This window comes from Lipomyces chichibuensis, assembly GCF_038497645.1.
Source record: "Lipomyces chichibuensis strain CBS 12929 unplaced genomic scaffold V1513scaffold_22, whole genome shotgun sequence".
In the NCBI taxonomy this organism is placed as follows: domain Eukaryota; kingdom Fungi; phylum Ascomycota; class Lipomycetes; order Lipomycetales; family Lipomycetaceae; genus Lipomyces; species Lipomyces chichibuensis.
In genome coordinates, this window is record NW_027117474.1 from 45446 (window position 1) to 68661 (window position 23216).

At 48.8% G+C, this 23216-nt stretch overlaps 10 protein-coding genes across 10 annotated transcripts; 3 read left to right on the top strand and 7 right to left on the bottom strand.

Annotated features, from left to right (window-relative positions):
* The first annotated feature begins 27 nt into the window (after positions 1 to 27).
* Positions 28 to 1272, top strand: V1513DRAFT_447075 (eukaryotic translation initiation factor 3 subunit G-domain-containing protein). The gene is made up of 3 exons (XM_066898358.1): positions 28 to 111; positions 170 to 476; positions 530 to 1272. The coding sequence occupies exons 1-3, from the start codon at positions 95 to 97 to the stop codon at positions 1082 to 1084; spliced, it is 879 nt and encodes a 292-aa protein (XP_066752810.1). The 5' UTR covers positions 28 to 94; the 3' UTR covers positions 1085 to 1272.
* Positions 1160 to 2435, bottom strand: V1513DRAFT_447078 (methyltransferase domain-containing protein). The gene is made up of 3 exons (XM_066898359.1): positions 2064 to 2435; positions 1395 to 1996; positions 1160 to 1346 (listed from the first exon to the last, which is right to left on the bottom strand). The coding sequence occupies exons 1-3, from the start codon at positions 2114 to 2116 to the stop codon at positions 1249 to 1251; spliced, it is 753 nt and encodes a 250-aa protein (XP_066752811.1). The 5' UTR covers positions 2117 to 2435; the 3' UTR covers positions 1160 to 1248.
* A 1178-nt stretch (positions 2436 to 3613) lies between these two features.
* V1513DRAFT_401551 (major facilitator superfamily domain-containing protein) lies at positions 3614 to 5504 on the bottom strand. Its single transcript, XM_066895508.1, has 2 exons — positions 4736 to 5504; positions 3614 to 4682 (listed from the first exon to the last, which is right to left on the bottom strand). Exons 1-2 carry the CDS (start codon positions 5409 to 5411, stop codon positions 3724 to 3726), a joined length of 1635 nt encoding a protein of 544 aa, XP_066752812.1. The 5' UTR covers positions 5412 to 5504; the 3' UTR covers positions 3614 to 3723.
* A 1410-nt stretch (positions 5505 to 6914) lies between these two features.
* Positions 6915 to 8264, bottom strand: V1513DRAFT_447085 (uncharacterized protein). Its single transcript, XM_066898360.1, has 2 exons — positions 8194 to 8264; positions 6915 to 8146 (listed from the first exon to the last, which is right to left on the bottom strand). The coding sequence occupies exons 1-2, from the start codon at positions 8207 to 8209 to the stop codon at positions 7389 to 7391; spliced, it is 774 nt and encodes a 257-aa protein (XP_066752813.1). The 5' UTR covers positions 8210 to 8264; the 3' UTR covers positions 6915 to 7388.
* A 212-nt stretch (positions 8265 to 8476) lies between these two features.
* On the bottom strand, positions 8477 to 10295 carry V1513DRAFT_447088 (ribonuclease T2-like protein). The gene has a single exon (XM_066898361.1). The coding sequence runs from the start codon at positions 10127 to 10129 to the stop codon at positions 8624 to 8626; it is 1506 nt and encodes a 501-aa protein (XP_066752814.1). The 5' UTR covers positions 10130 to 10295; the 3' UTR covers positions 8477 to 8623.
* A 566-nt stretch (positions 10296 to 10861) lies between these two features.
* On the bottom strand, positions 10862 to 11754 carry V1513DRAFT_125057 (uncharacterized protein). Its single transcript, XM_066894158.1, has one exon. The coding sequence runs from the start codon at positions 11593 to 11595 to the stop codon at positions 10945 to 10947; it is 651 nt and encodes a 216-aa protein (XP_066752815.1). The 5' UTR covers positions 11596 to 11754; the 3' UTR covers positions 10862 to 10944.
* A 126-nt stretch (positions 11755 to 11880) lies between these two features.
* V1513DRAFT_447090 (putative deacetylase LmbE-like domain-containing protein) lies at positions 11881 to 13129 on the top strand. The gene is made up of 2 exons (XM_066898362.1): positions 11881 to 11994; positions 12049 to 13129. The coding sequence occupies exons 1-2, from the start codon at positions 11945 to 11947 to the stop codon at positions 12809 to 12811; spliced, it is 813 nt and encodes a 270-aa protein (XP_066752816.1). The 5' UTR covers positions 11881 to 11944; the 3' UTR covers positions 12812 to 13129.
* V1513DRAFT_447092 (uncharacterized protein) lies at positions 12932 to 17343 on the bottom strand. The gene is made up of 2 exons (XM_066898363.1): positions 17189 to 17343; positions 12932 to 17135 (listed from the first exon to the last, which is right to left on the bottom strand). The coding sequence occupies exon 2, from the start codon at positions 17013 to 17015 to the stop codon at positions 13332 to 13334; it is 3684 nt and encodes a 1227-aa protein (XP_066752817.1). The 5' UTR covers positions 17016 to 17135; positions 17189 to 17343; the 3' UTR covers positions 12932 to 13331.
* Positions 17344 to 18416: 1073 nt separating this feature from the next.
* On the top strand, positions 18417 to 20921 carry V1513DRAFT_447096 (ATP synthase regulation protein NCA2-domain-containing protein). Its single transcript, XM_066898364.1, has 2 exons — positions 18417 to 19228; positions 19290 to 20921. The coding sequence occupies exons 1-2, from the start codon at positions 18670 to 18672 to the stop codon at positions 20735 to 20737; spliced, it is 2007 nt and encodes a 668-aa protein (XP_066752818.1). The 5' UTR covers positions 18417 to 18669; the 3' UTR covers positions 20738 to 20921.
* V1513DRAFT_447097 (uncharacterized protein) lies at positions 20436 to 22758 on the bottom strand. Its single transcript, XM_066898365.1, has 3 exons — positions 22301 to 22758; positions 22192 to 22248; positions 20436 to 22134 (listed from the first exon to the last, which is right to left on the bottom strand). Exons 1-3 carry the CDS (start codon positions 22717 to 22719, stop codon positions 20853 to 20855), a joined length of 1758 nt encoding a protein of 585 aa, XP_066752819.1. The 5' UTR covers positions 22720 to 22758; the 3' UTR covers positions 20436 to 20852.
* Between the last annotated feature and the right edge of the window lie 458 nt (positions 22759 to 23216).

The following is a 23216-nucleotide window of genomic DNA, read 5'->3' on the forward strand; positions in this document are numbered from 1 at the left end:
CGATGATGGAGTTGGCATGCCGCAACACGTCTTAACAAATTTTCTCGTGGCTTTCAAACGCACAATTCAGGTTTCTACACACGACATCACCACAATGCCGGATCTTGCATCGTACGTGGATTTTATTTTTGATGATATTGATGAAGTACATGATTAATATATTTGCCAGGAAACCATCTACCACTAACTGGGCGGACGACGACGACGATAGCGGGTTTCCGGCGCCTCTTGTCACGAACAACCCAGACGGCACCAAAACCGTGATTACATATCGTGTTAACCCGGAGACTGGTAAGAAGGTGAAAGCTATTCAGAAGATTAAGACGACTGTTGTCAAGGAGCGCGTTAATCCGGCTGTTGCGGAGCGTAAGCGATGGTCAAAGTTTGGCCTCGAGCGTGGATCGCGCGCTGGTCCAGATGTTAAGACGACTAGTGTCGGAGAGAACACTCCACTGAAACTCATTGTTGGCTGGAAGGTGTGTATTGCAGTCCTGACGATTGACAATGATGGAATTTAATGGATTTGTAGGAATCAAAGGAAGAGAAGGTAGAAGTCAGCAAGACCGAATCTGTCAAGGTAAAGGCCATCACCTGCCGGACGTGCGGCGGCGAGCACTTCACAAGCAGATGTCCTTACAAAGATCGTCTACCTACCGCGGATATTGCGGCAGAATCAAACGTTTCTACTCCGCGGACGGCAACTCCAGAACCATCGGCTGCCCCAGTCGCCTCAGCCGGTCCTACCAAGTCGGCATATGTGCCACCGCATCTCCGCCGTGCTGGTGCTTCTGGTCGTGGTGATGGCGAGAAGATGTCTACTTACAGAGACCGGGACGACAGTGCTACCCTACGAGTTTCGAACATAGGCGAAGATGTCACTGAGGATGATCTCGGCCGTTTGTTTGAACGTTTCGGTCGTATCCAGAGGTTGTACTTGGCGAAGGAGAGAGAGACGAACCGGTCGAAGGGTTATGCGTTTATCAGCTACTATGATGTCAATAACGCTACTAAGGCGTGCGAACGGATGAACGGTCGTGGTTTCGAGAACTTGATTTTGCGCGTGGAGTTCTCTAAGAAGACGTAAATGAGTTATACAACACAAAAAATATGACAGTTTTAGGTAGTTTCGTTTTATTAGTGTTGCTTGCGTTATGATTCTCCGGTTTTTTATTGATAGGGTAAAAATACATAAATAGGAATATATAATACAACTGCAGACGGGTACGAGATATCGTACAACTTCGTCTGTTATTTTGTCCGTCTAAATGCAACACTGGAAATACTTTGACCCTTGACACCCCCGAATTCGTACACAGGATATTTTATGGTTTTCCACAGTTGTAATCCTGTTTCTCGGTTAACAGATGTAGATTATGACCAGTGAAAAGGCATACCTTCGATGTTGAATAATTTTAGCAATTCTTCTTCTGTGAAATTGCAACTCGTGATCAATATTATGCCACCGACCCGGACGAGAGTATCGCGTACAACTGTGGGAAAAAGATCTACGCCACTGAAGCCATTTCTAATGATGTTGCCGCTGAGGGCGATAGCGTCAAGAGTACCCTTGTCCAGCACGAGATCCCACGCTTCGTTTGTCTTGTCGTCAGGGAAGTTCAAAAAGTCGACATGCTCGAACGTGATATTATTGTCAGGGTCGTCGAGTTGCTGGGCGTCCTTCTTTTTGGCCAGTATGTGTCTGGCAAAAGCGACAGATGTCTCTGCATAGTCGATGCCGCATAACTTGCCCATATACCCGCCCTCAGATCTTAGCCTAAAGAGTAGATGTCCGTTGCCGGTACCGAGATCAATCGCCGATGTCGAGGTCGGGGAGAACGGGAATTCGTCGCTGAGTTCGTTGTCAGAAGATGCAGTATGGTTGATAAGAAAGTCGATGATCTTGTCCTCGGCGTCGGCATCCGCGAACCAGACTTCACCCTCGTCATCCGAGTTCTCAGCGAAATTCTGCTGCTCAAGAGCATAGAATTGATCCCAGCTGGAATAAAACGTTGAAGAGTCAGTGTGACGAGAATTTACAGCTTGGTAGCTACAATTTTACTTACTATTCTCTGGTTCCCAGCTTTGACGGATTTAGTTTCTCTACCTGCTCGGCCATCGCGAGTATCTGTCCTTGCGCTTACGTATTATTCCGTGATCGAAGAGAAGCCTAAAGATTTTCGGATTGCACCGAGCTGCGGCGACCTAAAATATTAGCTAACTTGACGTGAGCGCACGGAATTTTCAGGGGTCGCATTCAAAAATGGCCGATACCTCGCCGGGTGGGAATGTCGTCCGCTATGGATGCCGCTCATTAAATTGGTGATAGCGAAGTGCCAGCATAGAAAAGGTTCCGATTATTGAATAGTTTTCAGTTGCGGCCATACCAAGGGTTTATTTTTACTACTTATTACGTGGGTGATGACTAACCAATGACGTAGAAAAGGAGCGGATTAATGAATAAATTTCAGTTGCGGCCATACCAAGAAGAAAACACAGTTCCCCGTCCGATCAACACCAGTTAAACTTCTTTGGGCCTACTTAGTACTGCGGTGGGAGACCACGCTGGAATCGTAGGTGCTGCAATTATATTTATTTTTTTATTTTTTTGATTGTGAAAGTTTGTGGTGCATGTTGATTCATTTGTTTTGTTAAATTTTGTTTTACCATGCATGATTCAGCCTTTTTAGGGGAGGTTCCGCAACCATTTGTACGCTGTAAATATTTACTTGCGAAATAGCCTTAACTTACGTGTATAACCCCCACGCTTTTTTAACTCATTTGCGAACGTTTAAGGTTAGCTCTAGCCGAAAACGGGCAACATCGAAACCTTCTTTCAGAGACGCGACTCCGTTCTATACCATACCTCGTACTTGTCGGATTTCTATTTCGCAGAATGGCGTAAATTTACTGCGTAATTCTAAGTCGCCAATTTGATCGGATTGCGGATAAAGCCATTGGGTTAATAATTATCAAGTGCACCTCGACTATAATGTGTTGATGCGAGCACGAAAAAAAAAACTAAACATAACTCAAATAGCCTAAAATCCAAACTGGCACTTGATACTATCAAATCAGCTTACCCGTCCCTTTATTAATGATGCCTTTCTGGATTTCAGTGCGGTGGTCCATTGCCATTCTTGCTCCCCACCAGCATTAGGATTCTCCGCCCACGTATAGCCTGATATACAGGTGTAGCTCGTGTACCTTGTTTGAATCCAATTTTGTTTGTGTACTAGCTTATTTCAATCAGACCACTTTTCGTGTAACTTCATAGTTCATAGACTTTGATCTTCATAAAGAATGGTTTAGGACTGCAGTGTTCGCATCGCATTGCTTATTTGTTAATTGCTTAGACGCCTAAAAACTTGAACCCTACACCCTTGTCCAAATGGATGTTCTTTTCTTTAGATTCTCGTATAGATTCTCCTTAGGAGGTCTATACACATGCGAGCACAGCTATTCGCCTTTCGTAGCTACTCCCTAGTCTGACATTACATAGTGAGCCGCATGCGGTGAGGCGACTTGTGCTTAGATGGTTTTTCGAGCGACGCGCCGCACGGGACATTGAACCTTATCTTGTAATCCGCTTGCAATAAGTATAAGTTATTTCACTCTCCACAAATCTCGTTTATTAAATATTAAGCTGAGATAATACACAAATACATTTTGCAAGTGCATAATCGAAAACCAATGCAACACCTAAAGGAAACCATAGAATTGATGTTAGAGTTTTGGTGGGAACCGCTCTCGTAACTTTTGACCAAAAGTTATGAAGGTGAGAGCCATGCTTGCGCACATCAATAGCGCTAGAAGGCCAAGTAACGTGGAACCCCAGCCGTAATCAAGATGGTGGAAAAGAGTCGGAGCAACCAACGGGAAGAATGCAGCAGCAGTCATACGCAAGCAGTTACCTGCCGCCGTGGCACTGGCCGCCAAGCCGTACGGACCATAGACTTCAATAAGGTAAGTCTGAATAGGTAGCAAAGACGAAACCAAGCCAAACCCTAATGGGAACATAGAAGCGACAACTGCGAACCAATGGGCCCGTCTCTGGACAGCCCAGCCATACCACACCATGGCAACAGGAATCAGTATGCAGCTGAGAAGTAGCGGTCGTAATCGAAATTCTGGTATGCGAACGCCATTGTTCCTTTCCGTGAGGTGCCGGACCAGTTTGTCGTTTGTCGACCCTACAGTGAGCAAACCGCTTAAGAACCCGGTACCGAGTCCAAGGTACAAGAGCCCAGCAATGCCGGTACTGAAGTGGTAAATATCAGTGAAGACACCCGCGACGGTAGTGAGAAAGATATACATATACGAGAACGCGATAGCCATGTATAGGCCTAAAAAGAGTACCGCCGGGCAAGTGCAAAGTAAGGCTATCGGACGAGAGATACCGTGCCAGAAAACCTGAGCAGGAGATCGTTTATTAAATTCGTCTAGAGCAGAAATCAACTCAGGACGACCCAGTTCTTTTCGTTTCCTATAAGCTTTCTGGCGTAGAATTGCCGGGGCATTAGTCTCGTCGACTGCAAAGAAGAATATGGCAGACATGAAGCACCCGAGGATAAGCAGTAATCTGAAATTCCATCGCCAACCGACGCGTTCTGCCAGGAAACCGCCAATTATAGGTCCAATAACCGGGCCCAACAGCGGCCCGAGGGCAAAGACCGAGGAGGCAGCTATACGCCAGTTAGCATGTGAGTTGAAAATTCAGAACACCGAGGATAAATACCGCCCATCTCTTCACGCCTGAAAATGTCAGAAATGACACCACCACCGACGACCAAGGATGCGCAGCCCAGAAGTCCACCAAGGAATCTACAGGCGATGAAAGTGTTCACGCCATTTGCCCAGGCGCAGCCGATATTGAACATTGCGAACAAAAGATTGGAGCACGTGATGACATATTTTCGTCCATACAGCTCGCTCAAAGGGGCATGGAAGAACAGTGGACCCCATGCAAAGCCAGAAACGAAAATGGAGACCATGAGACTGAGTATAGTACTATTAGTCTCATGGAATTCAGCGGCGACGTAGCTCACGCCTGGAGCAAAGAGTGTGGATGCGAGCGGAAGTATGAAGCACGAAAAGGCGACGATGCCCATGTTCCGCCACTTGTGCTTGAGAGTCCAGTTCATGGGGTTTTCCGGGTCATCTAGACTCTCCCAGCCAATGAGTCCTTTATCAAGGTTAGTGAGTGGTGTCGGAACGGGGCCGCGAAGTGGAGCCTTTGGAATCTGGACTTCAATGTCAGACTCTTTGTTCGCGGCCGAGGAGTCTGACGAGTCGGACCCGTTTACCGACAGCTTCTCGGGGACAGTTTCTTTCGAGGCGACCAAGTCCGGATTCGCGACTGACAGTGGCAACGAACTGGAACGGTCGAGTGAGACAGGTGTAGTAGTTGCCATGGTGAATGGAACTAGTAGTATATGAAGTGGTAAAAGAATGACTACGAAGGAGAACAGAATATATATTGTTTTGGTGGACTGATAAGTCCGCAGGCACGGAGCTAAGCGTCTACATGGGCACAAGTTGGCCATGAACCTGGGAAAGCGGAATGGCGGACTGAACAGAAGGGGCCGGGCCAAAATTTCAATGATCTACTGTCACTCAAATTTATTTCATGGTGGAGCAAAGTTCAAACCACAATAGCTGTAAATTTCCCCGCTAACTAAATGTGCTATAACTCGACCGTCACTAAACATTCTTAGAAGTGACGTCGGTTATTCTATGAATCACTTGAGCCTTCGGCGATCCATTTTCTCCGATTCCCGACCCCACCCCTGCATAACTATCCTTCTGCTAGACTGTTAAAGTACCTGGACGGTAATTGAACGGTGTAACACGATCGCTTTCGTTATCTGATGTGACAAATCAACTTTTCGTCCAAGCCTTTCAACATGCAGTACACCATCTCGGATGTTGTCACCACTATGGACACCCATCGCCTCTAAAAACTCTACAACTCTCTCTATATATTCAAATTCGCCTAGTCAATGCCCAACACTCCAAGAATTGCGATGTGGTTCTGACTAGTCCAAACATCTATGAAAGTGTAGTTGTATGATAAGTTCTATGTCCTTGCTTCAATCTTGCACGATAGGCCTCAAACTCCGCGTTGATTCTTAGTCTAGGGCTGGTTCGAATGCGCATATCCGCCAAATCTGGGTCTATCCGCCATCCGCCATCCGCCATCCGCCATCCGCCATCCAAACTTTGCGGATTTACTTAATGGCGGATCCGCATCCACCATTTTTGTCGAATAAATCCGCCTTGAATCCGCCCTGACCCAAACTAGGTTAGGGCGATCTTATTCGACAAGAGCTAAGTGAGGATCAGGACACGGTCGTCTTATCTTAGAAGCAGTGCGGAATGAACTTCACTTAACTTATTAAGTTTGGGAAGCTACATCTTCTGAACACAGTTCGCCGCAATTATATCTGGAGGACAATGACCTGGAGTCTAGGATGCTCCAAAGGCTACGGCCCTTGGAACCGCCTAAAGTTTCTGATATAGATCGATATTTGGACACACCGCGAGTCATTGTAAGTGATACGAAGCAGGCCAATTGGCTGTGCGACTGGTGGCGAAGGCATAAAGATGAATATCCACTAATGGCCAAGGCAGCAAGAGATTATCTTGCTATTTCCGCGTCAGAAGTCTCCGTGGAAAGGCTGTTCAACTCTGGCCGAGACCTATTGGGTGTTCGTAGACACTCATTAAACGGAGAAACAATGAGGATGTTAATGTTGATGGATAATATGTATAGAGAATAGTTTGATATAACTGTTGACAGTACAAAGAGAACAAGAAATATACAGCGATGACCCTGTAGGCTCAGCAACGTAATCCTATATATCGATATTGTGGATCTTCCAAGCTGTGGAAATTTTAAGCGCAACTCCCACCTCGTACTTACATAATACATAATTAGCTAATCATTATTCGAGGCGGATATTTTGGCGGATACAATCCGCCATATCCGCCATCCGTGGACAGCCCTATTTAATCTTAATGTCTTGCGAGCCCTACATTCCTAATGATGAATGCGATATAGTACACTATACGATCACTTTACGATTTGAGCGTCATTATGCGATTAACTTTACGATAATCTCAAAAGTTGACGGCACCGTAATCGTATCCACCTCTACGCCTCATGGAAAAACAAATATAAAATCGATAATAGTGAAATCATTAATTTCCCAAACCTGAAGGCATTAATCCAAGGACGGATCATTGGCAGATGAGGACCATCCATTCGTTGAAGAATTTTGAGGTCTGTACTCACTGGGCGGATGGCGAACCCCAAGACACAATATTCAACTATATTTTCCTTAAACTGTTACAATATCTTCGATTTATGTTACAGTACAAGCCGTGCCTTACCATTTCTCAACCCACGGGCGGACATCCACCTCCCAAGTCCATGAACTTCTACCTTGCCTGTGCAATGCCCAATACGTTTCCGCGACCTCGGCAGGCTTCAACTTTCCATCTTCAACATCAGCTAGGATATTCTTACTCCTCTCCAAATCCACTATGGCATCTATATTCACTGTCGCAACGTGTACTCCCTGCGGCGCAAACTCCCTCGCCAGTGATTGGGAGAGCGCACGAAGTGACCACTTTCCCATTGCAAACGCACTCATGCCCGGGTTAGCCTTGAAACTCGCTGTAGCTCCTGTATAGAGGAGAGTCGGGTTCACGCGCTCACCAGACTCCCAGGTAACTTTACCCACGGAATCGAGAAGGAGAGGCAGTACCGCCTTGGCGAATACAGCACCTCCAAATCCTCCACTCTTAAACCCATTCTCAATGTCTTTAAGGTCAGCCTCTAAAAACGGGCTCCGCTTAAATCCAGATGAAACGTTGTAGACTGCTAGCGTGACCGGCTGCCCTATTTCGCGGACCTTAGCAACAGTAGAGTCGAGCGATTCGATGGATGTGACGTCTGTCGGAATGCCGACAATTGTCGGAACTGATTTGAGAGATTTGATTGCTGGGTCAGATTTGAGCTTAGATATAAGTGGATCCAGTGTGTTCGCTGAGCGCGCGAGGAGAATTAGATCGTAAGCTGTCACGAACTTTTGGGCCAGTGCATAAGATATACCCGGACCGAGGCCGGCGACGATTGCGAGAGCTGCTATGTTAGTGACGAAATAACAATACTATCAAGTGTTTGCTTACCCCTTGGAGTAGTCATTCTGTTGTTGCTTAATATGCTGGGAAGCACTTTCAAGTTTGAAGTAGCTTTGGGAGATGTGATGTATGAAGTAGTTTTGGGAGAAGGTGATGTGACGTCATCGCTTTATAAGCCACGTATCAGATGTTACCAACGTGACAATCAATGCACATCGCCCTCAAGAGTACTGCGCAAGCCCGAGGGTGGCTGGCTATTGGAACTTGTTCGTAATGTTGGGTTTGGTGGCCGACTAATACAAGTGGCTACGGAACTATGAAAAGAAGAAAGTACCATGTAGTGCGAGCCTTCATTATTTGCACCCGCGTATAATTATTATACAGATATTTCTGCAAGTGTATAACAAAAAAAACCATATTCACCGGTGTCCTACGCCAAATAATTAATAAGCCGCTTCCTATACAAATCTAGTCCAATCTACAACGCACGCCAGAAGAGCTTGACCTGGACAGGCAAATGTAACTGCTCGGCCCACTTTCCGTTCCACAAACCCTCCTTCGACCATCCAGCGGCACGCTGGTACGCACCCCAGGTCCCGACACCGCCGTAGAGAAGTTCACCGTCATCACCGACAGTGAATTGAGCAGGAGTGACTCTACCCCCGCAAACGAATCGGCCCTTCTCTGAGACAGTGCAGGGACCACGGCTGCTATGCAACTCAACTCCACCAAACTCCGAGATGGATCCACGGATCGTAGCACAAGTACCAGAAGAATACCACTCACCCCCGGAAATGAGGCACCCCTGAGTGCCGTCGTTGATGATGACGTAGCCCTTTCCGGTGAAAGGATCAGTGCTGGGAGGGGATGGAGGAGAATGGACGGGCTTCTTATCTCGGTAGACCTTCGGGAAGTACTTAATACCGGTCTCAGGGCAAGAGTCCTTGATTCCATCCGGCTCCGTGAAGATGTAATCACCATCCTGAGCCCGTCCCTTGACGTTGAAGTGATACCAGACCTCGGAAAGAACACCAGAGCGGGTACAGCCAAGAGTAACGTTATGGCTATCAGAGATAGAGCTCATGGCTTCGAGAATGTCTGTCTTATTCAACCGTCCGTCCCAGGAAGGAACGATCCCGGCATTGGCCAGGGCCGAGAATGTATCAAGAGTGGAGTGAAGATCGACAGCACGAGCGAAGTATTCAATCATAGGAGCAGTAATATTTTCTTCAGGACCATAGCAGGTAGGAGCAAGAGTAGAGATACAAGTGCCGTGCTTGTTCCACTCGTGTGTCCACAGACCGTCATCGTTACCAGAATTAGACTTCCAGGTATCATGCATGGAGGCGAGAAGTTCGATGGCACCGGCGGTCTGAAATACGGTCTCGATGCTGTTGACGACGCGGGTATTGTCGCAGAACTGCTCGTATGAGCCATCGCAGTTGTCAGGCCATAATCCATGAAGAGTCCACTTATCAGTGGGGCCGACGGCAGGAGCGAAGTCCCAGAACTGAGCGAGAAGAAGCTGACCACCAGGAGCGTTCACGCAGCAGGTGTCGACCTTGTCCGGAGGAGAAACAGGAAGATGGCACGAAAGCGGCTCATGACTGACTGGGCATTTGTGGTACTTAGAAACCCGATTGGGATGTTCAAGACGAGATGGCCTCTGATACGGAAAGTGATCGTGCACAAACGTACCGAAGATAGATCGAAGTAGAGATGGAGTCTCGCCGTTCGGAGTGTTGAGTAGGCTGCTGATGCCAACGTAGAGAGTGGCAGCGATGACGGCGGTCACAAGCATGAGCATTCCCCAAGACTGACGTTGGCGGCGTCGGCGCTCCTCTTGCAGATGGGTGCCGGAGACTGAACGGAGCAGTGTAGGAGGAGTGTTGTACTTGTCGGTGTAGTAATTGTAAGCTTGTGGTACATCCTCCTCGGTAACGCTGAAGACAGCCTTGTCGTCGTGGTATTCTGGTGGTGACATGGTGACGCGTTGTGATATGGAGGAAACTATCTAATAGAAGTCTATACTGCTAACAGACGAAATTCCAGTGCTAAGGACACCGCTATATACTCTGGTGAGATCAGGCGTGAATGAGCGGAGACCCGCACCTGTAGTGAAACTGACGAGGTATATGCTCCTTGGCTTCACCGTGAACAAATCGAACGCATGTCGGGGAAGCCCGAAGGCATGGGTAAGGGCAAATCAAGACCCTAACCTTGGAGGCTGCCCACCGGTCCCAATACCGGTTCCGGCGACGACTTGCTCGACAAGGACTCTAGAGCAGGCTCATAAAGTACAGTGTTAGGATTAACCTCCGGGATTCTTTGTTTTCCCACTAGGTTTTTGTTTGTTCCCGGAGGATTTCCCTACGCCCTTGTCCAAATGGATGTTCCTGTAGATGGATCGGACACCCATTGCGCAGCGGTAATGGTAGATCCACGCGTTGCTGCAGAAAGAGCTGGAGTTTATTGTAGACTTCACAGAGAGTATTCATCTCAATTAGATCGCATCCTCTGGCGATGTCGTGCCCAGCCCTATCCTGATGCGATACTATGTATTAACAAACGTCTTACCTTTTCTATTAAACCCACTAAAACATACATTGCATCGTCACATATCGGGTCGACTGAAGCCGCCGCACAAATGAACCAAATGAAAAATGTACAAAACGTAGCCAATATCGTGGCTTAAATATACACAGAATGCCAAGACAAAACTTACCCATGACCAATGCCAAACCCGACCCCATGCATGAATACAAAAACAGGTAAACAGAACTGAACCTACACTCGCACCTACACTCGCAAACACCAGGCAATAAAACTGACTGTTACTGCTGCTACAATACTCCAATAGTAATGCAACTCAACTGCCAGCCATATGAGCAGTGTCCCCAGTGGTGGTGCCTGTTTCATAACTGCAAAGTAATCATTCGTAGTCGACGCATGTACCAAATATGTACCCAACACAATAGCAACAAACATTAGTATCATCTGTATACCAATTGACGAGTGTGTGGGATGGACAGTGGAATGTAGCACGAAGAGTACGGCAAGGGCTACCAGAGAACGTCGCGCAAGGTCACCGAATATCAGCGCTTGTTGATATTGGCGATATACGAGTACGTCAAGGACAGCGTGTACCGAAGCAAGTGGAACAATAACCATTGCGTAATCGAGTAGTAAAAACGCATATTCTTCGCGGGAACTGGGATCACCTAATGAAGTCAGGTTTGCTCTGCCCGCCATTGTCGGATGCTCTTCACTCGGAGGCTTCGTGTCCTCGTGAAAACTAACAGACTTTGTCTTCTTGCGCGGCGACGGACTTATGTCTCCATTTGGTAGTAGTGACTCTATTGGAATCGGTTGTCCAGAGGAATCCGAGACCGATGTGATTGGCGGTGCATTGGACGTGGTCGTCTTGAGCGCTGGTTTAAAGGCTGACATAGTGATGTAGTGCTGAGCTGACCGCGGGGTCAATGTGCAGTTGCGAAAGATGGATGCGACATAAAACAGTCTAATTTGAGTTGGCTGTCGCCGTGCGCGGAACGACGAACGTTATGGCTGAATTGTACTGCCCTTCTTGGAACTTCGCGGTCCTTTGCCAGTTAGAAATGTTGAAGTAGGCGCGGCGCGATGGACGAGTATATCTAGGGTTAGGGTCTGGGCTCAGCTCACGCGATTTCGCCCTAATCAGTTTTACCCGGCGCTTTCGTTGGCAACGCATACATCTGCTCCATTCAATTTTTAAGTCGCTTTCAGCGATATATGCAGTTATCAGTCCGCACTGCCGATAATGCGTTTGAGAAAAATCATTATCATTGTCCTGATCCCAGTTTTCGCCTGGTAGTGTGCCCTTTCAAGTTATGTGTCCTCCTCAACGCTGACGATACACCACAGGTTGATAACAAAATACGTATTGCGGCCACCAAATGCGCGTACGCTGAGCTCTCACTTTGCCCATAAGCGCATCGCGATGATAATCGCACACCCAGACGACGAGGCTATGTTCTTCGGTCCCACGCTCAACGCGCTCCGGCAGCTCGCAATTCAGACCAACCTCGGCTCGCTAGCGCTCCCCGAGACCAATCTGCGTATTCTCTGTCTATCAACTGGAAATGCTGACAGCCTCGGTGAAATACGCTCGGGCGAATTGCGTTCTTCGGCTGCTCACTTTGGAATTCCGCCATCGAACGTTATTATCTTTGACGACCCACGGGTACAGGATCAAATGGGTGTTAAGTGGCCCACGGATGCAATCGCCTCGCTTGTTGGGCCGCATCTCACAGATGTTGAGGTAGTGATCACGTTTGACAACGGCGGCGTTTCGGGACACGGCAATCATATCTCGCTAAACAACTTTGCACGAGAATACTTGACCCGGCAAGGAGAGATTCAGCGAGAAGTCTGGATGCTCAAATCCACCTCCATACTCCGCAAATACGTTTCTTTCTTGGATATTCCGTATACATATGTTTCCAATCATTTCTTCGCCAGTAACAGCAACACGGAGCGATCGTTAGTGCTCGTGAGTGACGTGAGGGAATACGGGAATACACGGGACGCAATGACCCAGGCGCACAAGTCTCAGATGCGGTGGTTTAGATGGGGATGGATTTCATTGAGCAGATATATGGTCGTTAATGACCTACATTTGTTGTAAGCAATGTCAATAGGTCATTGTGATAAATTACAGTTTGTGTTTTAATCGGCTTCTTCATTTATTGGCGCATACTTGAGTACAGTACAGACACTGTGTTGTACTCGGTAATAAGATGTTTATTCCATTCACATATCATGCATTAATGCATCGCAATTTAGTTGATTATGTGCAATATTGCTGACGCTTAGCAATCAAGAAGCCACAACCATTGAGAAGCCGCATAATGTGCGGCTGATTCCTTGTGCGACCATGCAAATGGCCGAGAAGTCAAGTTTAATATAATACAGTAGATATTAGTAAGAAATACATGAATCCAATTTCTCCTTCCAAACATACTAGTTATATATGCAAAAACTAATTTACAATCTTTATAATGATGAAAATTATATACACGGTCGATCCCCAATGCTGTGTTCATGTTTTCCTAACTTGGCGTTCGTAGCCGCCTGCTTATTTACAAGCATGTCCTTTCACCTCAGCACATTCCAAAAGACTCATTTATTTACACGCTGCTGGCAGACTAGGATGTCTTTTTTTTCCAGCGCTGTGCCCTCAACAGTTCTCTTCGCCTCGACAGGAATCGCCGCATCTGTTCGACTGCACTAAGCTCCGGCGAATCATGAGAACGATCCAAAATCTGTTCATATTCCTGCACCTTGCGCGTTTGCTGATATCGTGCAAGCAAAGCCTTCATCTTGCGAACTCGGAGTTCAGCGTCATCTGTATGTGAAATATTAAGCCACGCTTGTTGCAATTTCTGTTTGTATTCTTTGTTCCGACGACGGATCTCGTCGCGAACATACAAAACACTCTGTCGTTGCCGATACGTCAGGCGTCGGTAGTCAATCTTGGAGTAATCGATAGGTTTCGACATATTCAGCGGCCAACGTAACCATTCTTTTCTGAACCATCGAGGAAGCCCTGACGATACAGGCGTAATCGCTGCCTTGACGCGTCCTTTCGCTGGGAAAACCTGATGTCGTCCAGCAACGGCCGCCTGCTGTTCGCGAACAGCTTTAGCTTTTGTCAGGACGATGCGTTTCACATCATAGCGGTTCTTTCGCAGCCGTTTCATCCTAGCCCATCGTTCACCTTGGGAGCGTACTTCGCCCTCTCTGTACTCTTTGACGTTGGTGATAAAACAAGAGCGAATATCGACCGGACTTATGCCCATGGCCTCCAGCGTAATCAGTGCCCAGTTGTACGTCTTGATGTCTCCCTCATGCAACGCCAAACGTCCGATGATTTGTACTGACAATGCAGTTGGCCTTGTACCATCGAATATCGACAAGTCGAACGTTGTCGCACTTAGTCGGTACGAGGATCCGATCTTCGCTCCTGGCACGACGTCAGATCGCCCTAAAGCGTCGCGATGCTCCTCGAGAGTACCTGACCTTTTCTGCTTGTCTCGCTTAAGTCTCCTCTCAGGAAAGCGATGTTTGTAGAGAAACAATTCTGGATCGATAGCCGACGCTCTGGGTCGTGTAAACGCCAAATCGTCATCCGACGACTGATCTAACGTACGTGCCAAGCTGCGCAGTTCCGCACTTATGAGCTGTTCACGAGTCTTTCGTCGACCCGAACTGCTCTCAATATCCATTGTTCGATCAAGTAAGGATTGCAACACGTTCCGAGCTTTCGCAACGCCCATGTCCCGTGAGACATACGTCAGCAGTGTGCCGAGATAGTATCCCTCGTCGTCTGGCTTGACATGAGACAAAGCGTTCGATGCGGCTTCGTAATCACGCTCCAGAAATGCTTTGTGCAAGACTGCTTTCCATCCCTCGCCGGTTAAATGTGCCGGCGATTTATGTAAGAGATTTAATGCCTCGGCCAAGCCGTGATTCTCATACATCTCGTTGACCAGCATGCCGAATTCGTCCGATGATATTTTGTCGACGTCGTTAATAAGGCGAATCATTGAATCTCTGGCTTTTTGGTCTCCACGTTTAATACTGAAGAACAAAACTTGACGCAGCATGCTTCGCGAGTAAGGCCGCTTGACATGACGTAGTATCTGACCAGCTAATAATGTGTTATCTGTGCGGGCAGCGAAGTTGACTATGGCCTCGACAATGGCGGACGATTTCATAGCTGCAACATTCAATCTGACAATGAATTCGTGTGCTTGCTTATACAATCGCGCTTTGCTCAACGCATGTAATATCTCCGCGGTCAATTCAGGAGGAGGATGGGTGCTGGGCTGATGTCGCTCCATTAGTCTGTAGTGTCGGAGCGCACCTAAAATATTTCCGATACTTAGATGACGGGTTATCGCAGATATGTAGAACGAGATTGGGATACGCTCAATCGCTGTTTGCTGGCGAAAGATTAGATTGAAGACAGCATCGGGATCGTGAATAAAGTTCGGCGAATCTGGAGTTTCATCCGTAAAGTTGAGCGTCAGTTCCATTATCTTGAACTGACGTTCTGGAAGTATATTGCCACCGAGCCCTATCAGTTCTTTCCACAAATCTACCACCATGCTCAGCTCAACAGGCGAGCTGTCATACTCTATGGAATCAAGCAGACGACCCATGATGATATTCAGCAGATTCAGCGGAACAAGTGTAGCACGCTGATCTGTCGGAGCCGAGCGCAAGATTTTGACGACTAACGATCCGGCCGCGGAATCGTACCCGTATTCGAGAGCGAGATGAATTACAATGAGCGAAAGCATCATTCGAGCGCCTTCTGGATTGACTTTGGACGAGGCTTTGATCTGAGATCCAAGCCAGAGAATTTGGTTTCGCTCGTGTCTATGACCAGGAGGACTGAGTAGCTTGCACACGTTCCTCAATTCCGCGGATCCGTAAATGCGGCAAAGTAACGAGGCAAACGTTGCCGGCGGCAATTTGAAAAGAAGCGACGCGAACGAGTCTAGGACAGTCAAGCGCGTATCTTTGTCAATTGGGAACGCGATGCAAAGCAAGCGAAGAACTTTGTCCAACTTGGCAGTACTTCTGCTTCTGTAGAGATCTAGAATCAGATTATACGGAGTAGTGTTCTCGTTCGCTCGCTGCAAGATCGGCAGAATTCGAGCCACGATTCTGGCAGGCAACTCGACCTTCATATCATTGAGTTCCTTATCAAGGTGCATGAAAAAAAATTGGCGAGGCAAATTCGCCTTTTTGTATTCGTCGGGCACTTCCCACCGGTCAAACTCGGCCTTTTGCACTTCCTTGCGACGAGGGAAGATATCTGCCGGCATGAAGACGCCTTCGGTTTCGCGAAGCGCGGAGTAATCTTCCAGTAGCCGTATATTTCTGATGCTGATATCTTTTGGATCATTGTAATGCACTGTCTTGCGAAGAAACACTTTGAAGGGAATTGGACCATATCGCTTGACATATCGTCTATACCGTACGTACTCTCTATACTGATCCTGAGTCAATGACAGCGCTCGGCTTTTGTCTGTTCCTTGAATCACATATGCATCGCGCGCTGTAATTCCTGGAGGACGAGCGTATGTCGTGGCATCAAGCTCTGCCGCGTTCGGGTTGCCGTCGAATAGCGTTTCGACGGACTGCGCGATATAGTCTGATGTGATTTCGACAGATTGTTCATGAACCAGCGGTTCCTTTTTCAATCGGTCTGGATTAAGTGGCGGTCGAGTATGCCGATACGGCTCGAGAAGATTGTACCAGCCTAGATTTTTTGACGGTGACGTTTGAGCGTCCGGATGTTGAGAGAGATGCTGTTCATGAGTTAGTTCATGTGGTTTGTCGTCGTCAATTGCTGTGAATTTAGACTCTTGTAGATGCCGGGAATCTGACAAGACATCCGTTTGCGGTCGAGGTTTGACAACGTATGGCGTCAATTTATCTGGTATGACCGACCATTGGTTTTCGGCCGGCCCATATGCTTCTTCCTCTCGAAAGCCGTACGTTTCTTCTCGTATGTGCACAACCTCGTGCCCGACATCTTTCTGGAACGGCGGATCGCGTCCATTGTCGACCGGCTCGTCTGGTGGCGACGGAGCACCGGAACTGATCGTCCTGCTTCGCAACCGCACCAACATCTCGCACCGAGGATCGACCGGATTGCGAAGCCGAACAGCGCTCAAAGTCTCTTTCCGGTGCAACATACATGCCATAGCAATTGTACGCCTGGGGCATTGCTGCACAGGTACACCGGGCAGGGGCACGCGTAACGCCAACCTGCTCCATTTGCGGATGAGCTTGCATGTCAGCGCCGGGCGCATACTCTCGTTATGTGTCGCGAATGGCTACCGGAGCATGCACGACTATTGGCCCCGGGATGTCGCGCTTATATTATGTGGCTGTGCCAATGGTGTGGGTGGATGCATATGAAATTCTACCGACTGTGCTGTTATGTTAAGATATTTATTATCTGGGAAACAAGCAGGCGACTTACCGGATTCTATACACGCCAACTCCTGGCATCGGCGAACCATGGAATTCCGCTAATTTACTTGCGCAAGTAATCTTGATTAATACACAATTATTACTGCGTGAGCTGCTCCTGACGCCGATTTCGGATGCGAATGCTGAATGCCGCGGACAACGGAGTAGGAATTTTGGTTGTCAATGCCATCCCGAAGAAAAATTATTTGGCTTCTGGGCGAATATCAACAATAACTTCGGAGCGTGTTACAGTTTCATATGTGGCTTTATTTAAGTGGTGGACTCGAATACGCTAACTGTATACAGAATAGCTTTTATATTTTTAGAGCTTATTATGGTCGTGTCCTAATTGTCCTGTGTTAGTACGAAACCCTTGCGTCTGAGTCCGTAATTTCCCTGAATCATACATAATACGGCGAATATATTTCACTGATATAAGTTCAGCGGATTCAGATTGCGATTAACTAGTTCTGTAATTTTGCTCCGCTTCCAAATTCTACAGTAGTTAGTAAGGTGGATACAATTACGGTGCCGTCAACTTTTATATATTGATAAAGATAATCGCAAAAATGAGAGCCAAAGTGCATAGGCTACCCAAGGAAATTATAAACATACTATGATACTAACAAACTATTTGGACCTGTTACTAATTTGCCGCCCGATTGACGACAGAGAAAATATGGATCCTCCGAAGCCACCCGATTTACTATTGAATGACGGTTACGAGGAGATTAGCCGATGGAGAATGTTTTTGCCGGCCACAGCCCAGTCGAGCATTGAGAGCTCGGTTTGGTCTGGGACGGTGGGACTCGAGGATTCTAACGCCAGATTGCCTCTCGGTCATCCTCTACAGCATTAACTGAGGAAGTTCACGATCTTGATAGTGATGGAAGATACATGCTTGGGTTAAGACGGCACTCCATGGAGTCAGGAACCATGATAAAGCTTAATTTGCTTGCAGATCACAGATCACTTTCAAGAGGCCCCGAACAGCAATTTTTATTTCTATTTATTTATTTATTTATTTATCTCATCTACTTGTGCATTTCAGAGGAGATAATGAAAGTCTCGGGCCCGACTATATGATTGTTTTGCGATTAACTGAACTCAACGCCTGTATAGTTAATCGTAAAACTTTACATGGACTCGTATAGTAATCGTATGAACTTATACGAATACGAATCACGATTACTCGCAAATTTTATCCACACCTAGTTGTTAGCACTACGTAGTACGTAGGTCCATCCAAAGCCACTAGATATCACGTATTCTCTATGCCGTGTTATCGGCTTTAATGATATCGTAACTATCAGTAGTTTTTTCCATTCCTAAAGTTCCCAGCCGGAACACGCAGCAGATATTGAAAGTTTGCAAGGGCAGTGACGTAATAGAGCTCTCGGCGCTGGAAGTAATAGAGCTTTCAGTAGCGACCGAGCATTGGCTTTCCACCTCACAGCCCACGACCTCTCGCAATTGCCGAAGGCCAGCAGGATGTGCACAATAGTGGACGCCCGCATCCAGGCGCTCTCGGTTGACTTGGAGCTTCTAGCATCGACGACGCTTCCAACTCTATATGCGCCGCGTCTCGGTCTCACCTCAGGACAGGCTTCTTCCACAGCACTGGACGAACCGCCAACGCCAGAAGCAGACGATTTGCTCGAGGCAAGCGAGCCGTTGTTCGCGGCGCTGAATCAATTGCTCATTCGTCCCGGCGGTTCGTTGCCGTCGATCAAGACACTCGAATCCACTCTGCGGAGATACCTCTCGCAATCACCTGACGCGAAGTACGCAAAATCCGGCAAAGAAGAAGTACGCACATATTCCGAATCAGGAGAAGACGACGATGAGGATCCGTGGGACGGCTACGAGAACCCGTCATCGGATGGCACTAAACAAGTCGAATGGCTTATTGTCGCCGCTGGGGCCGTGGTTTTGTATGGAAGGTTGCTGGACGCGTTATTGAACCAGACGCTGCCGCTTTCCGAGGACATTTTCTACTGGGACAATGTGCTGTCAAGGCCAAGTGGTCTGGTTGTGTATTCTATCCAGAGTACGTCATCCATTTCGCTGTTACGTTCACGATTTACATATAATATGAACTAACGAAACAGCTGCGCCTTTTCGCTTCGTCAGTCTTGCGCAGGAAATTTTCACGGACGCCCGCAAACGACTGACAACTCAGCGCCCGTCACTTTCCGACTGGATCACTACTCTGCGGGCGTCAGTCCACCGGCACCGCATATCGATGCGCCGACTGTCAGTGCTGAGGCGCGCTGTTGCCCCGACGGCGCTGTTCAAGCGCGCAATGTCACCGCTGTCGACTGTCTACAAGGACGTGCAAACAAAACAACAACAACTACGTCAACTGCGCGACGCGCAGGCCTCAGCACTAGGCTTGCTCGTCGGCGAATCGCTTCATTTCCGTCACGATACGGACTGGCGGCGGACTGTCGAGCGCGTGGTCGACGTGATGCAAGCCATAGTGTCAGGCGTGAGCGAAAGCGGGTGCCAAGTTGACAATTTCGAAGCCACAGTGTTCTCCGTGTCGTCGGCGCCGCGATCCCGGCGGCCGCCGTATGTCGTCGCGCAAAAAATACTTGCCATGGCGTCGAACGGTCTGCCATCGCAGTCGAAATCCCTCGCGGCCATTGTCCGCAGGGCAGGAAAGCCATCCTTGTTGACGCGATACTGGCCCTTGTGCGTGTGCACGCTCGCATTCTCCGGCACGTTCGGGCAGATCCTGTTGAACCGGCGTGCGAGCATCGCGCAATGGCTCGCGGACGCGTCGTCTACAGCGCTCGATTTCTGGCAGAACTGGGTTGTTGAGCCGGCCAAGAACATAATCTCGACCATCCGGCACGACGACTCCGCGCAAGTCGCGATCGTCGGTCGCAAGAGTCTGCAAGCCGACATGCAGAGCCTCGAGCGCATGGTTGTCGACTTCGCGGTCGACAACGCCGACAGCGGCTTGTCGCCTTCCGAAATTGAGACGGTCCGGGCCGGGGTTCGCGAAGGCGATGTGTCGGCCGTGTTGCGCGTGTATGAGCAAGAACTCAAGACGCCGCTCAAAAATGCCGTCCGCGGCGAACTCATCCGGACGCTCTTGATCCAGATGCAGAAGACCAAAGTCGACGTCGAAGTCGCAATCACGGGCATCGACCGGCTGCTCAAGTCGCAAGAGCTCGTGTTTGGCGTCGTCGCGGCGTTGCCAAGCTCGATCGCGTGCTACTTTGCGTTCGGGTGGGTGCGGCGGTTGTATTCGGGCAAAGGCATGAAGAGCCGAGCGGATCTGAAAGCGACTGTCGTGCGTACACTTGGGAATGTCGAGCGCATGCTGACGGTTAGGAGCGGTGAGGGAGAATGGTTGTCGTACCATGACGAGGGACTCGTGCTTTGCGAAGTGCATGTTCTCCGCAACAGTGCCGACGTGATTCCTCGGGAGTTGAGGGCGGACTGGGCCAGGGATTTGGGGGATTTGGAGGACATCAAGCTCGGGGTGCATAGACAGCGGGATACAATCGTGCGGATTTGGCGGGTGTACGGGCGATTTTTTGAATAGTCTACTTTATTGTGTCCTGCGACGGCTAAAATTACAAACCCAAACTCCAAAAAATAAACCGTTTATCCAATAAATGTTGCCAACAACGAGGAAGAAGCCAAAGGGAAAAGTTACATCAGGGTGCCAGTACTACCCGAACCATCGTACATCTTGACCTGGACGGAGCGACGGATTTTGAGATGCCCCATTTCGATGTCCTTCGCCAGGCGGTCGAGCCGGTCCGTGTTGGGCGCGCCGGTGAACGACCGCCAGAGTGGCTCGCCGTGCTGGAAAATCTCGTCCATTTCCTCCAACGTGCGCTGCTTGTCTCCGGTGCGGCCATCCAGACGTGAATGAACGCCGCCAGATTAAAGGATCCGAAAATGAAAAACATGCGCCAGCGGATGGAGCGCAGGAGTGACGGGACAGCAAGGCCGAGCGCGAAGTTCACTGCCCAGTTTGTCGCTGTCGCGATCGAGACGGCTTTGGCTCGGATTCGCAGCGGCATGATTTCGGCAGGGTACATCCACGAGATGGGGCCCCATGAGAGAGCGAAGGAGGCCACGGTCATGTAGGAGCTGACTTGGATGGAGCGCTTTGCGGCAGGATGGCCCATGACTACCCATGTATAGGATTGGTCCGGGACCGGGTTCGGTTCGCCATAGCGGGCGAGCAGGCCGCCAATGACATAGAGCCAGAATGCCATGCTGAGCGCGCCGAGAAGCAGTGCCGGCCGACGGCCCCAGTGGTCAGTCCACAATATCGACGGAATGGTCATGACCATATTGACAGTGTACTGAATGGACGAGGCCAGGAGCGTGTTGGAAATGCCGGCCGAGTCGAGGATGTAGACGACGTAGTACATGAGCACGTTGATGCCGACCAGCTGGGACCAAGCCTGGATGGCCATGCCGAGAAGCACCCGTTTGCGCATTTTCTTGCCAAACAGCTCGCAGTAGCTATTCCACTCTTCGTCTCGCTCGAACCGGATCTGGTCTTCGATTTCTTTGTATTCCGCTAGTACTAGCGGGTCGTTGATGTCGCCGTCGGGCGTACGTAGGAACGCGAGTACTGCCAGGGCCTCGTCCCAGCGGTCCTTGCTCGCCAGCCAACGCGGCGACCGGGGGAACCAGAAGAGGGCGACAAACAATATGATAGCTGGCACGGATTGGATTGCCCAGGGCAGTCTGAATGCGGCCTGCGAGGGAAGGAACGAGCACCCGTACTGCACGAAATATTGGATCATGATGCCCCAGGTTACGGCGAATTGCTGGAGTGAGACTACTCGCCCGCGGACCTTGCGAGGGGCGATTTCGGACTGGTAGATGGGTACGAGGGAGGATGTCAGACCGACGCAGAGACCAGCGATGACCCGGCCGACGATAAGCATGGGAACTCCGTTGGACGCGGCTTGCACACTGAGAGAAAAGTTAGCGAGGATCTGCTGATAATAAATAAACGTTCAATACACGTACCTTGCACCGATGCACCAGAGAATCGCGCCTAGTTGTATAGATACCTTTCGCGATAACCTAAGTACGTCAGTTCGGGTTGACTCGTGAAGTTACATCAACGGAAGCTCACTTGTCACCTAGAATAAAGGAGGATAAGGAGCCGACGAGCGATCCTGCGGCCATGGCGCTTGTAATGCCACTCTGGCGTGTTCCGAGAGGATTATCATAGTAATCTCTATACTGGTCTGTGGCGAGGACGCCTGACATGGAGGAGATGTCGAAGCCGAAGAGGGCACCGCCCAGGGCCGCGAACGCGGAGATCGAGTAAACATTTAGCAGGCGGACCATCTGGGCACAAGCAGCAGATGGCAGATGGCAGATGGCAGACAGGCCACACTCCACGTGAAGAGCTGGTGAATTTGGAGGGCAGTAGATAAAATTAGAGCACGTGAAGGAGCGCCATGCTTTGGAATAGGGCACAAAAGTGGTTCGAACTTGCGTACGGGAGGGTGCGGCGTCGACAGTTCTAAACAACCCTATCCCTGCCATCCGCCACGGCGACCGCGTACGGCGTAATAAATGATTTTGTCGTGTTGCTTTTTAGTGGCAAAATAGAGCCTTTTTATAGTTGTCTAGTGTGCGCATTAGTGAGTGCGATTTTGATGCATTGTAGATGGGAGTCGCCTGCCTTCTCGTAATGATGACGTGATGATGTCAGGAATTACGAACGATGGTCCCTGTTCTTTTTGATCTAACGTAGGATGACGTAGTTTTATACAATATGTCAGCAAGTACGAATCAATCAAGCTTGACATGCAAGACCGTTGCTAAATTATTGTACTTGGACAATACAACAGCGAAGTGGAGCTTTGATTCGCCACCACTTACAGTTAATATTGTCTGAGTGTCAACAATAAGATGAAGCAATGCAATGCAATGCAATGTTATGCAATGCTATGCACGGCCATATTACCCCAGTCTCGGAATGGCAGCAGTGTAACACAGATCGAATCGGATCGATCCGATCTGTGCTACCATTAAGCGAG

Excerpts from the sequence above, each read along its gene's own strand:
- V1513DRAFT_447075 (XM_066898358.1), top strand. Across the intron at positions 477-529 it reads AACTCATTGTTGGCTGGAAG|GAATCAAAGGAAGAGAAGGT; the intron begins GTGTGTATTGCA and ends ATGGATTTGTAG.
- V1513DRAFT_447078 (XM_066898359.1), bottom strand. The coding sequence starts at position 2,116 with ATGGCCGAGCAGGTAGAGAAACTAAATCCGTCAAAGCTGGGAACCAGA. Across the intron at positions 1,997-2,063 it reads AAGCTGGGAACCAGAGAATA|CTGGGATCAATTCTATGCTC; the intron begins GTAAGTAAAATT and ends GTTTTATTCCAG. Across the intron at positions 1,347-1,394 it reads AAAATTATTCAACATCGAAG|GATTACAACTGTGGAAAACC; the intron begins GTATGCCTTTTC and ends ACCGAGAAACAG.
- V1513DRAFT_401551 (XM_066895508.1), bottom strand. The coding sequence starts at position 5,411 with ATGGCAACTACTACACCTGTCTCACTCGACCGTTCCAGTTCGTTGCCA. Across the intron at positions 4,683-4,735 it reads CAGGCGTGAAGAGATGGGCG|CTGCCTCCTCGGTCTTTGCC; the intron begins GTATTTATCCTC and ends ACTGGCGTATAG.
- V1513DRAFT_447088 (XM_066898361.1), bottom strand. The coding sequence starts at position 10,129 with ATGTCACCACCAGAATACCACGACGACAAGGCTGTCTTCAGCGTTACC.
- V1513DRAFT_125057 (XM_066894158.1), bottom strand. The coding sequence starts at position 11,595 with ATGTCAGCCTTTAAACCAGCGCTCAAGACGACCACGTCCAATGCACCG.
- V1513DRAFT_447090 (XM_066898362.1), top strand. The coding sequence starts at position 11,945 with ATGCGTTTGAGAAAAATCATTATCATTGTCCTGATCCCAGTTTTCGCC. Across the intron at positions 11,995-12,048 it reads CTGATCCCAGTTTTCGCCTG|GTTGATAACAAAATACGTAT; the intron begins GTAGTGTGCCCT and ends GATACACCACAG.
- V1513DRAFT_447092 (XM_066898363.1), bottom strand. The coding sequence starts at position 17,015 with ATGCGCCCGGCGCTGACATGCAAGCTCATCCGCAAATGGAGCAGGTTG.
- V1513DRAFT_447096 (XM_066898364.1), top strand. The coding sequence starts at position 18,670 with ATGTGCACAATAGTGGACGCCCGCATCCAGGCGCTCTCGGTTGACTTG. Across the intron at positions 19,229-19,289 it reads GGTTGTGTATTCTATCCAGA|CTGCGCCTTTTCGCTTCGTC; the intron begins GTACGTCATCCA and ends CTAACGAAACAG.
- V1513DRAFT_447097 (XM_066898365.1), bottom strand. The coding sequence starts at position 22,719 with ATGGCAGGGATAGGGTTGTTTAGAACTGTCGACGCCGCACCCTCCCGT. Across the intron at positions 22,249-22,300 it reads TCCTTTATTCTAGGTGACAA|GTTATCGCGAAAGGTATCTA; the intron begins GTGAGCTTCCGT and ends TGACGTACTTAG. Across the intron at positions 22,135-22,191 it reads CTCTGGTGCATCGGTGCAAG|TGTGCAAGCCGCGTCCAACG; the intron begins GTACGTGTATTG and ends CTTTTCTCTCAG.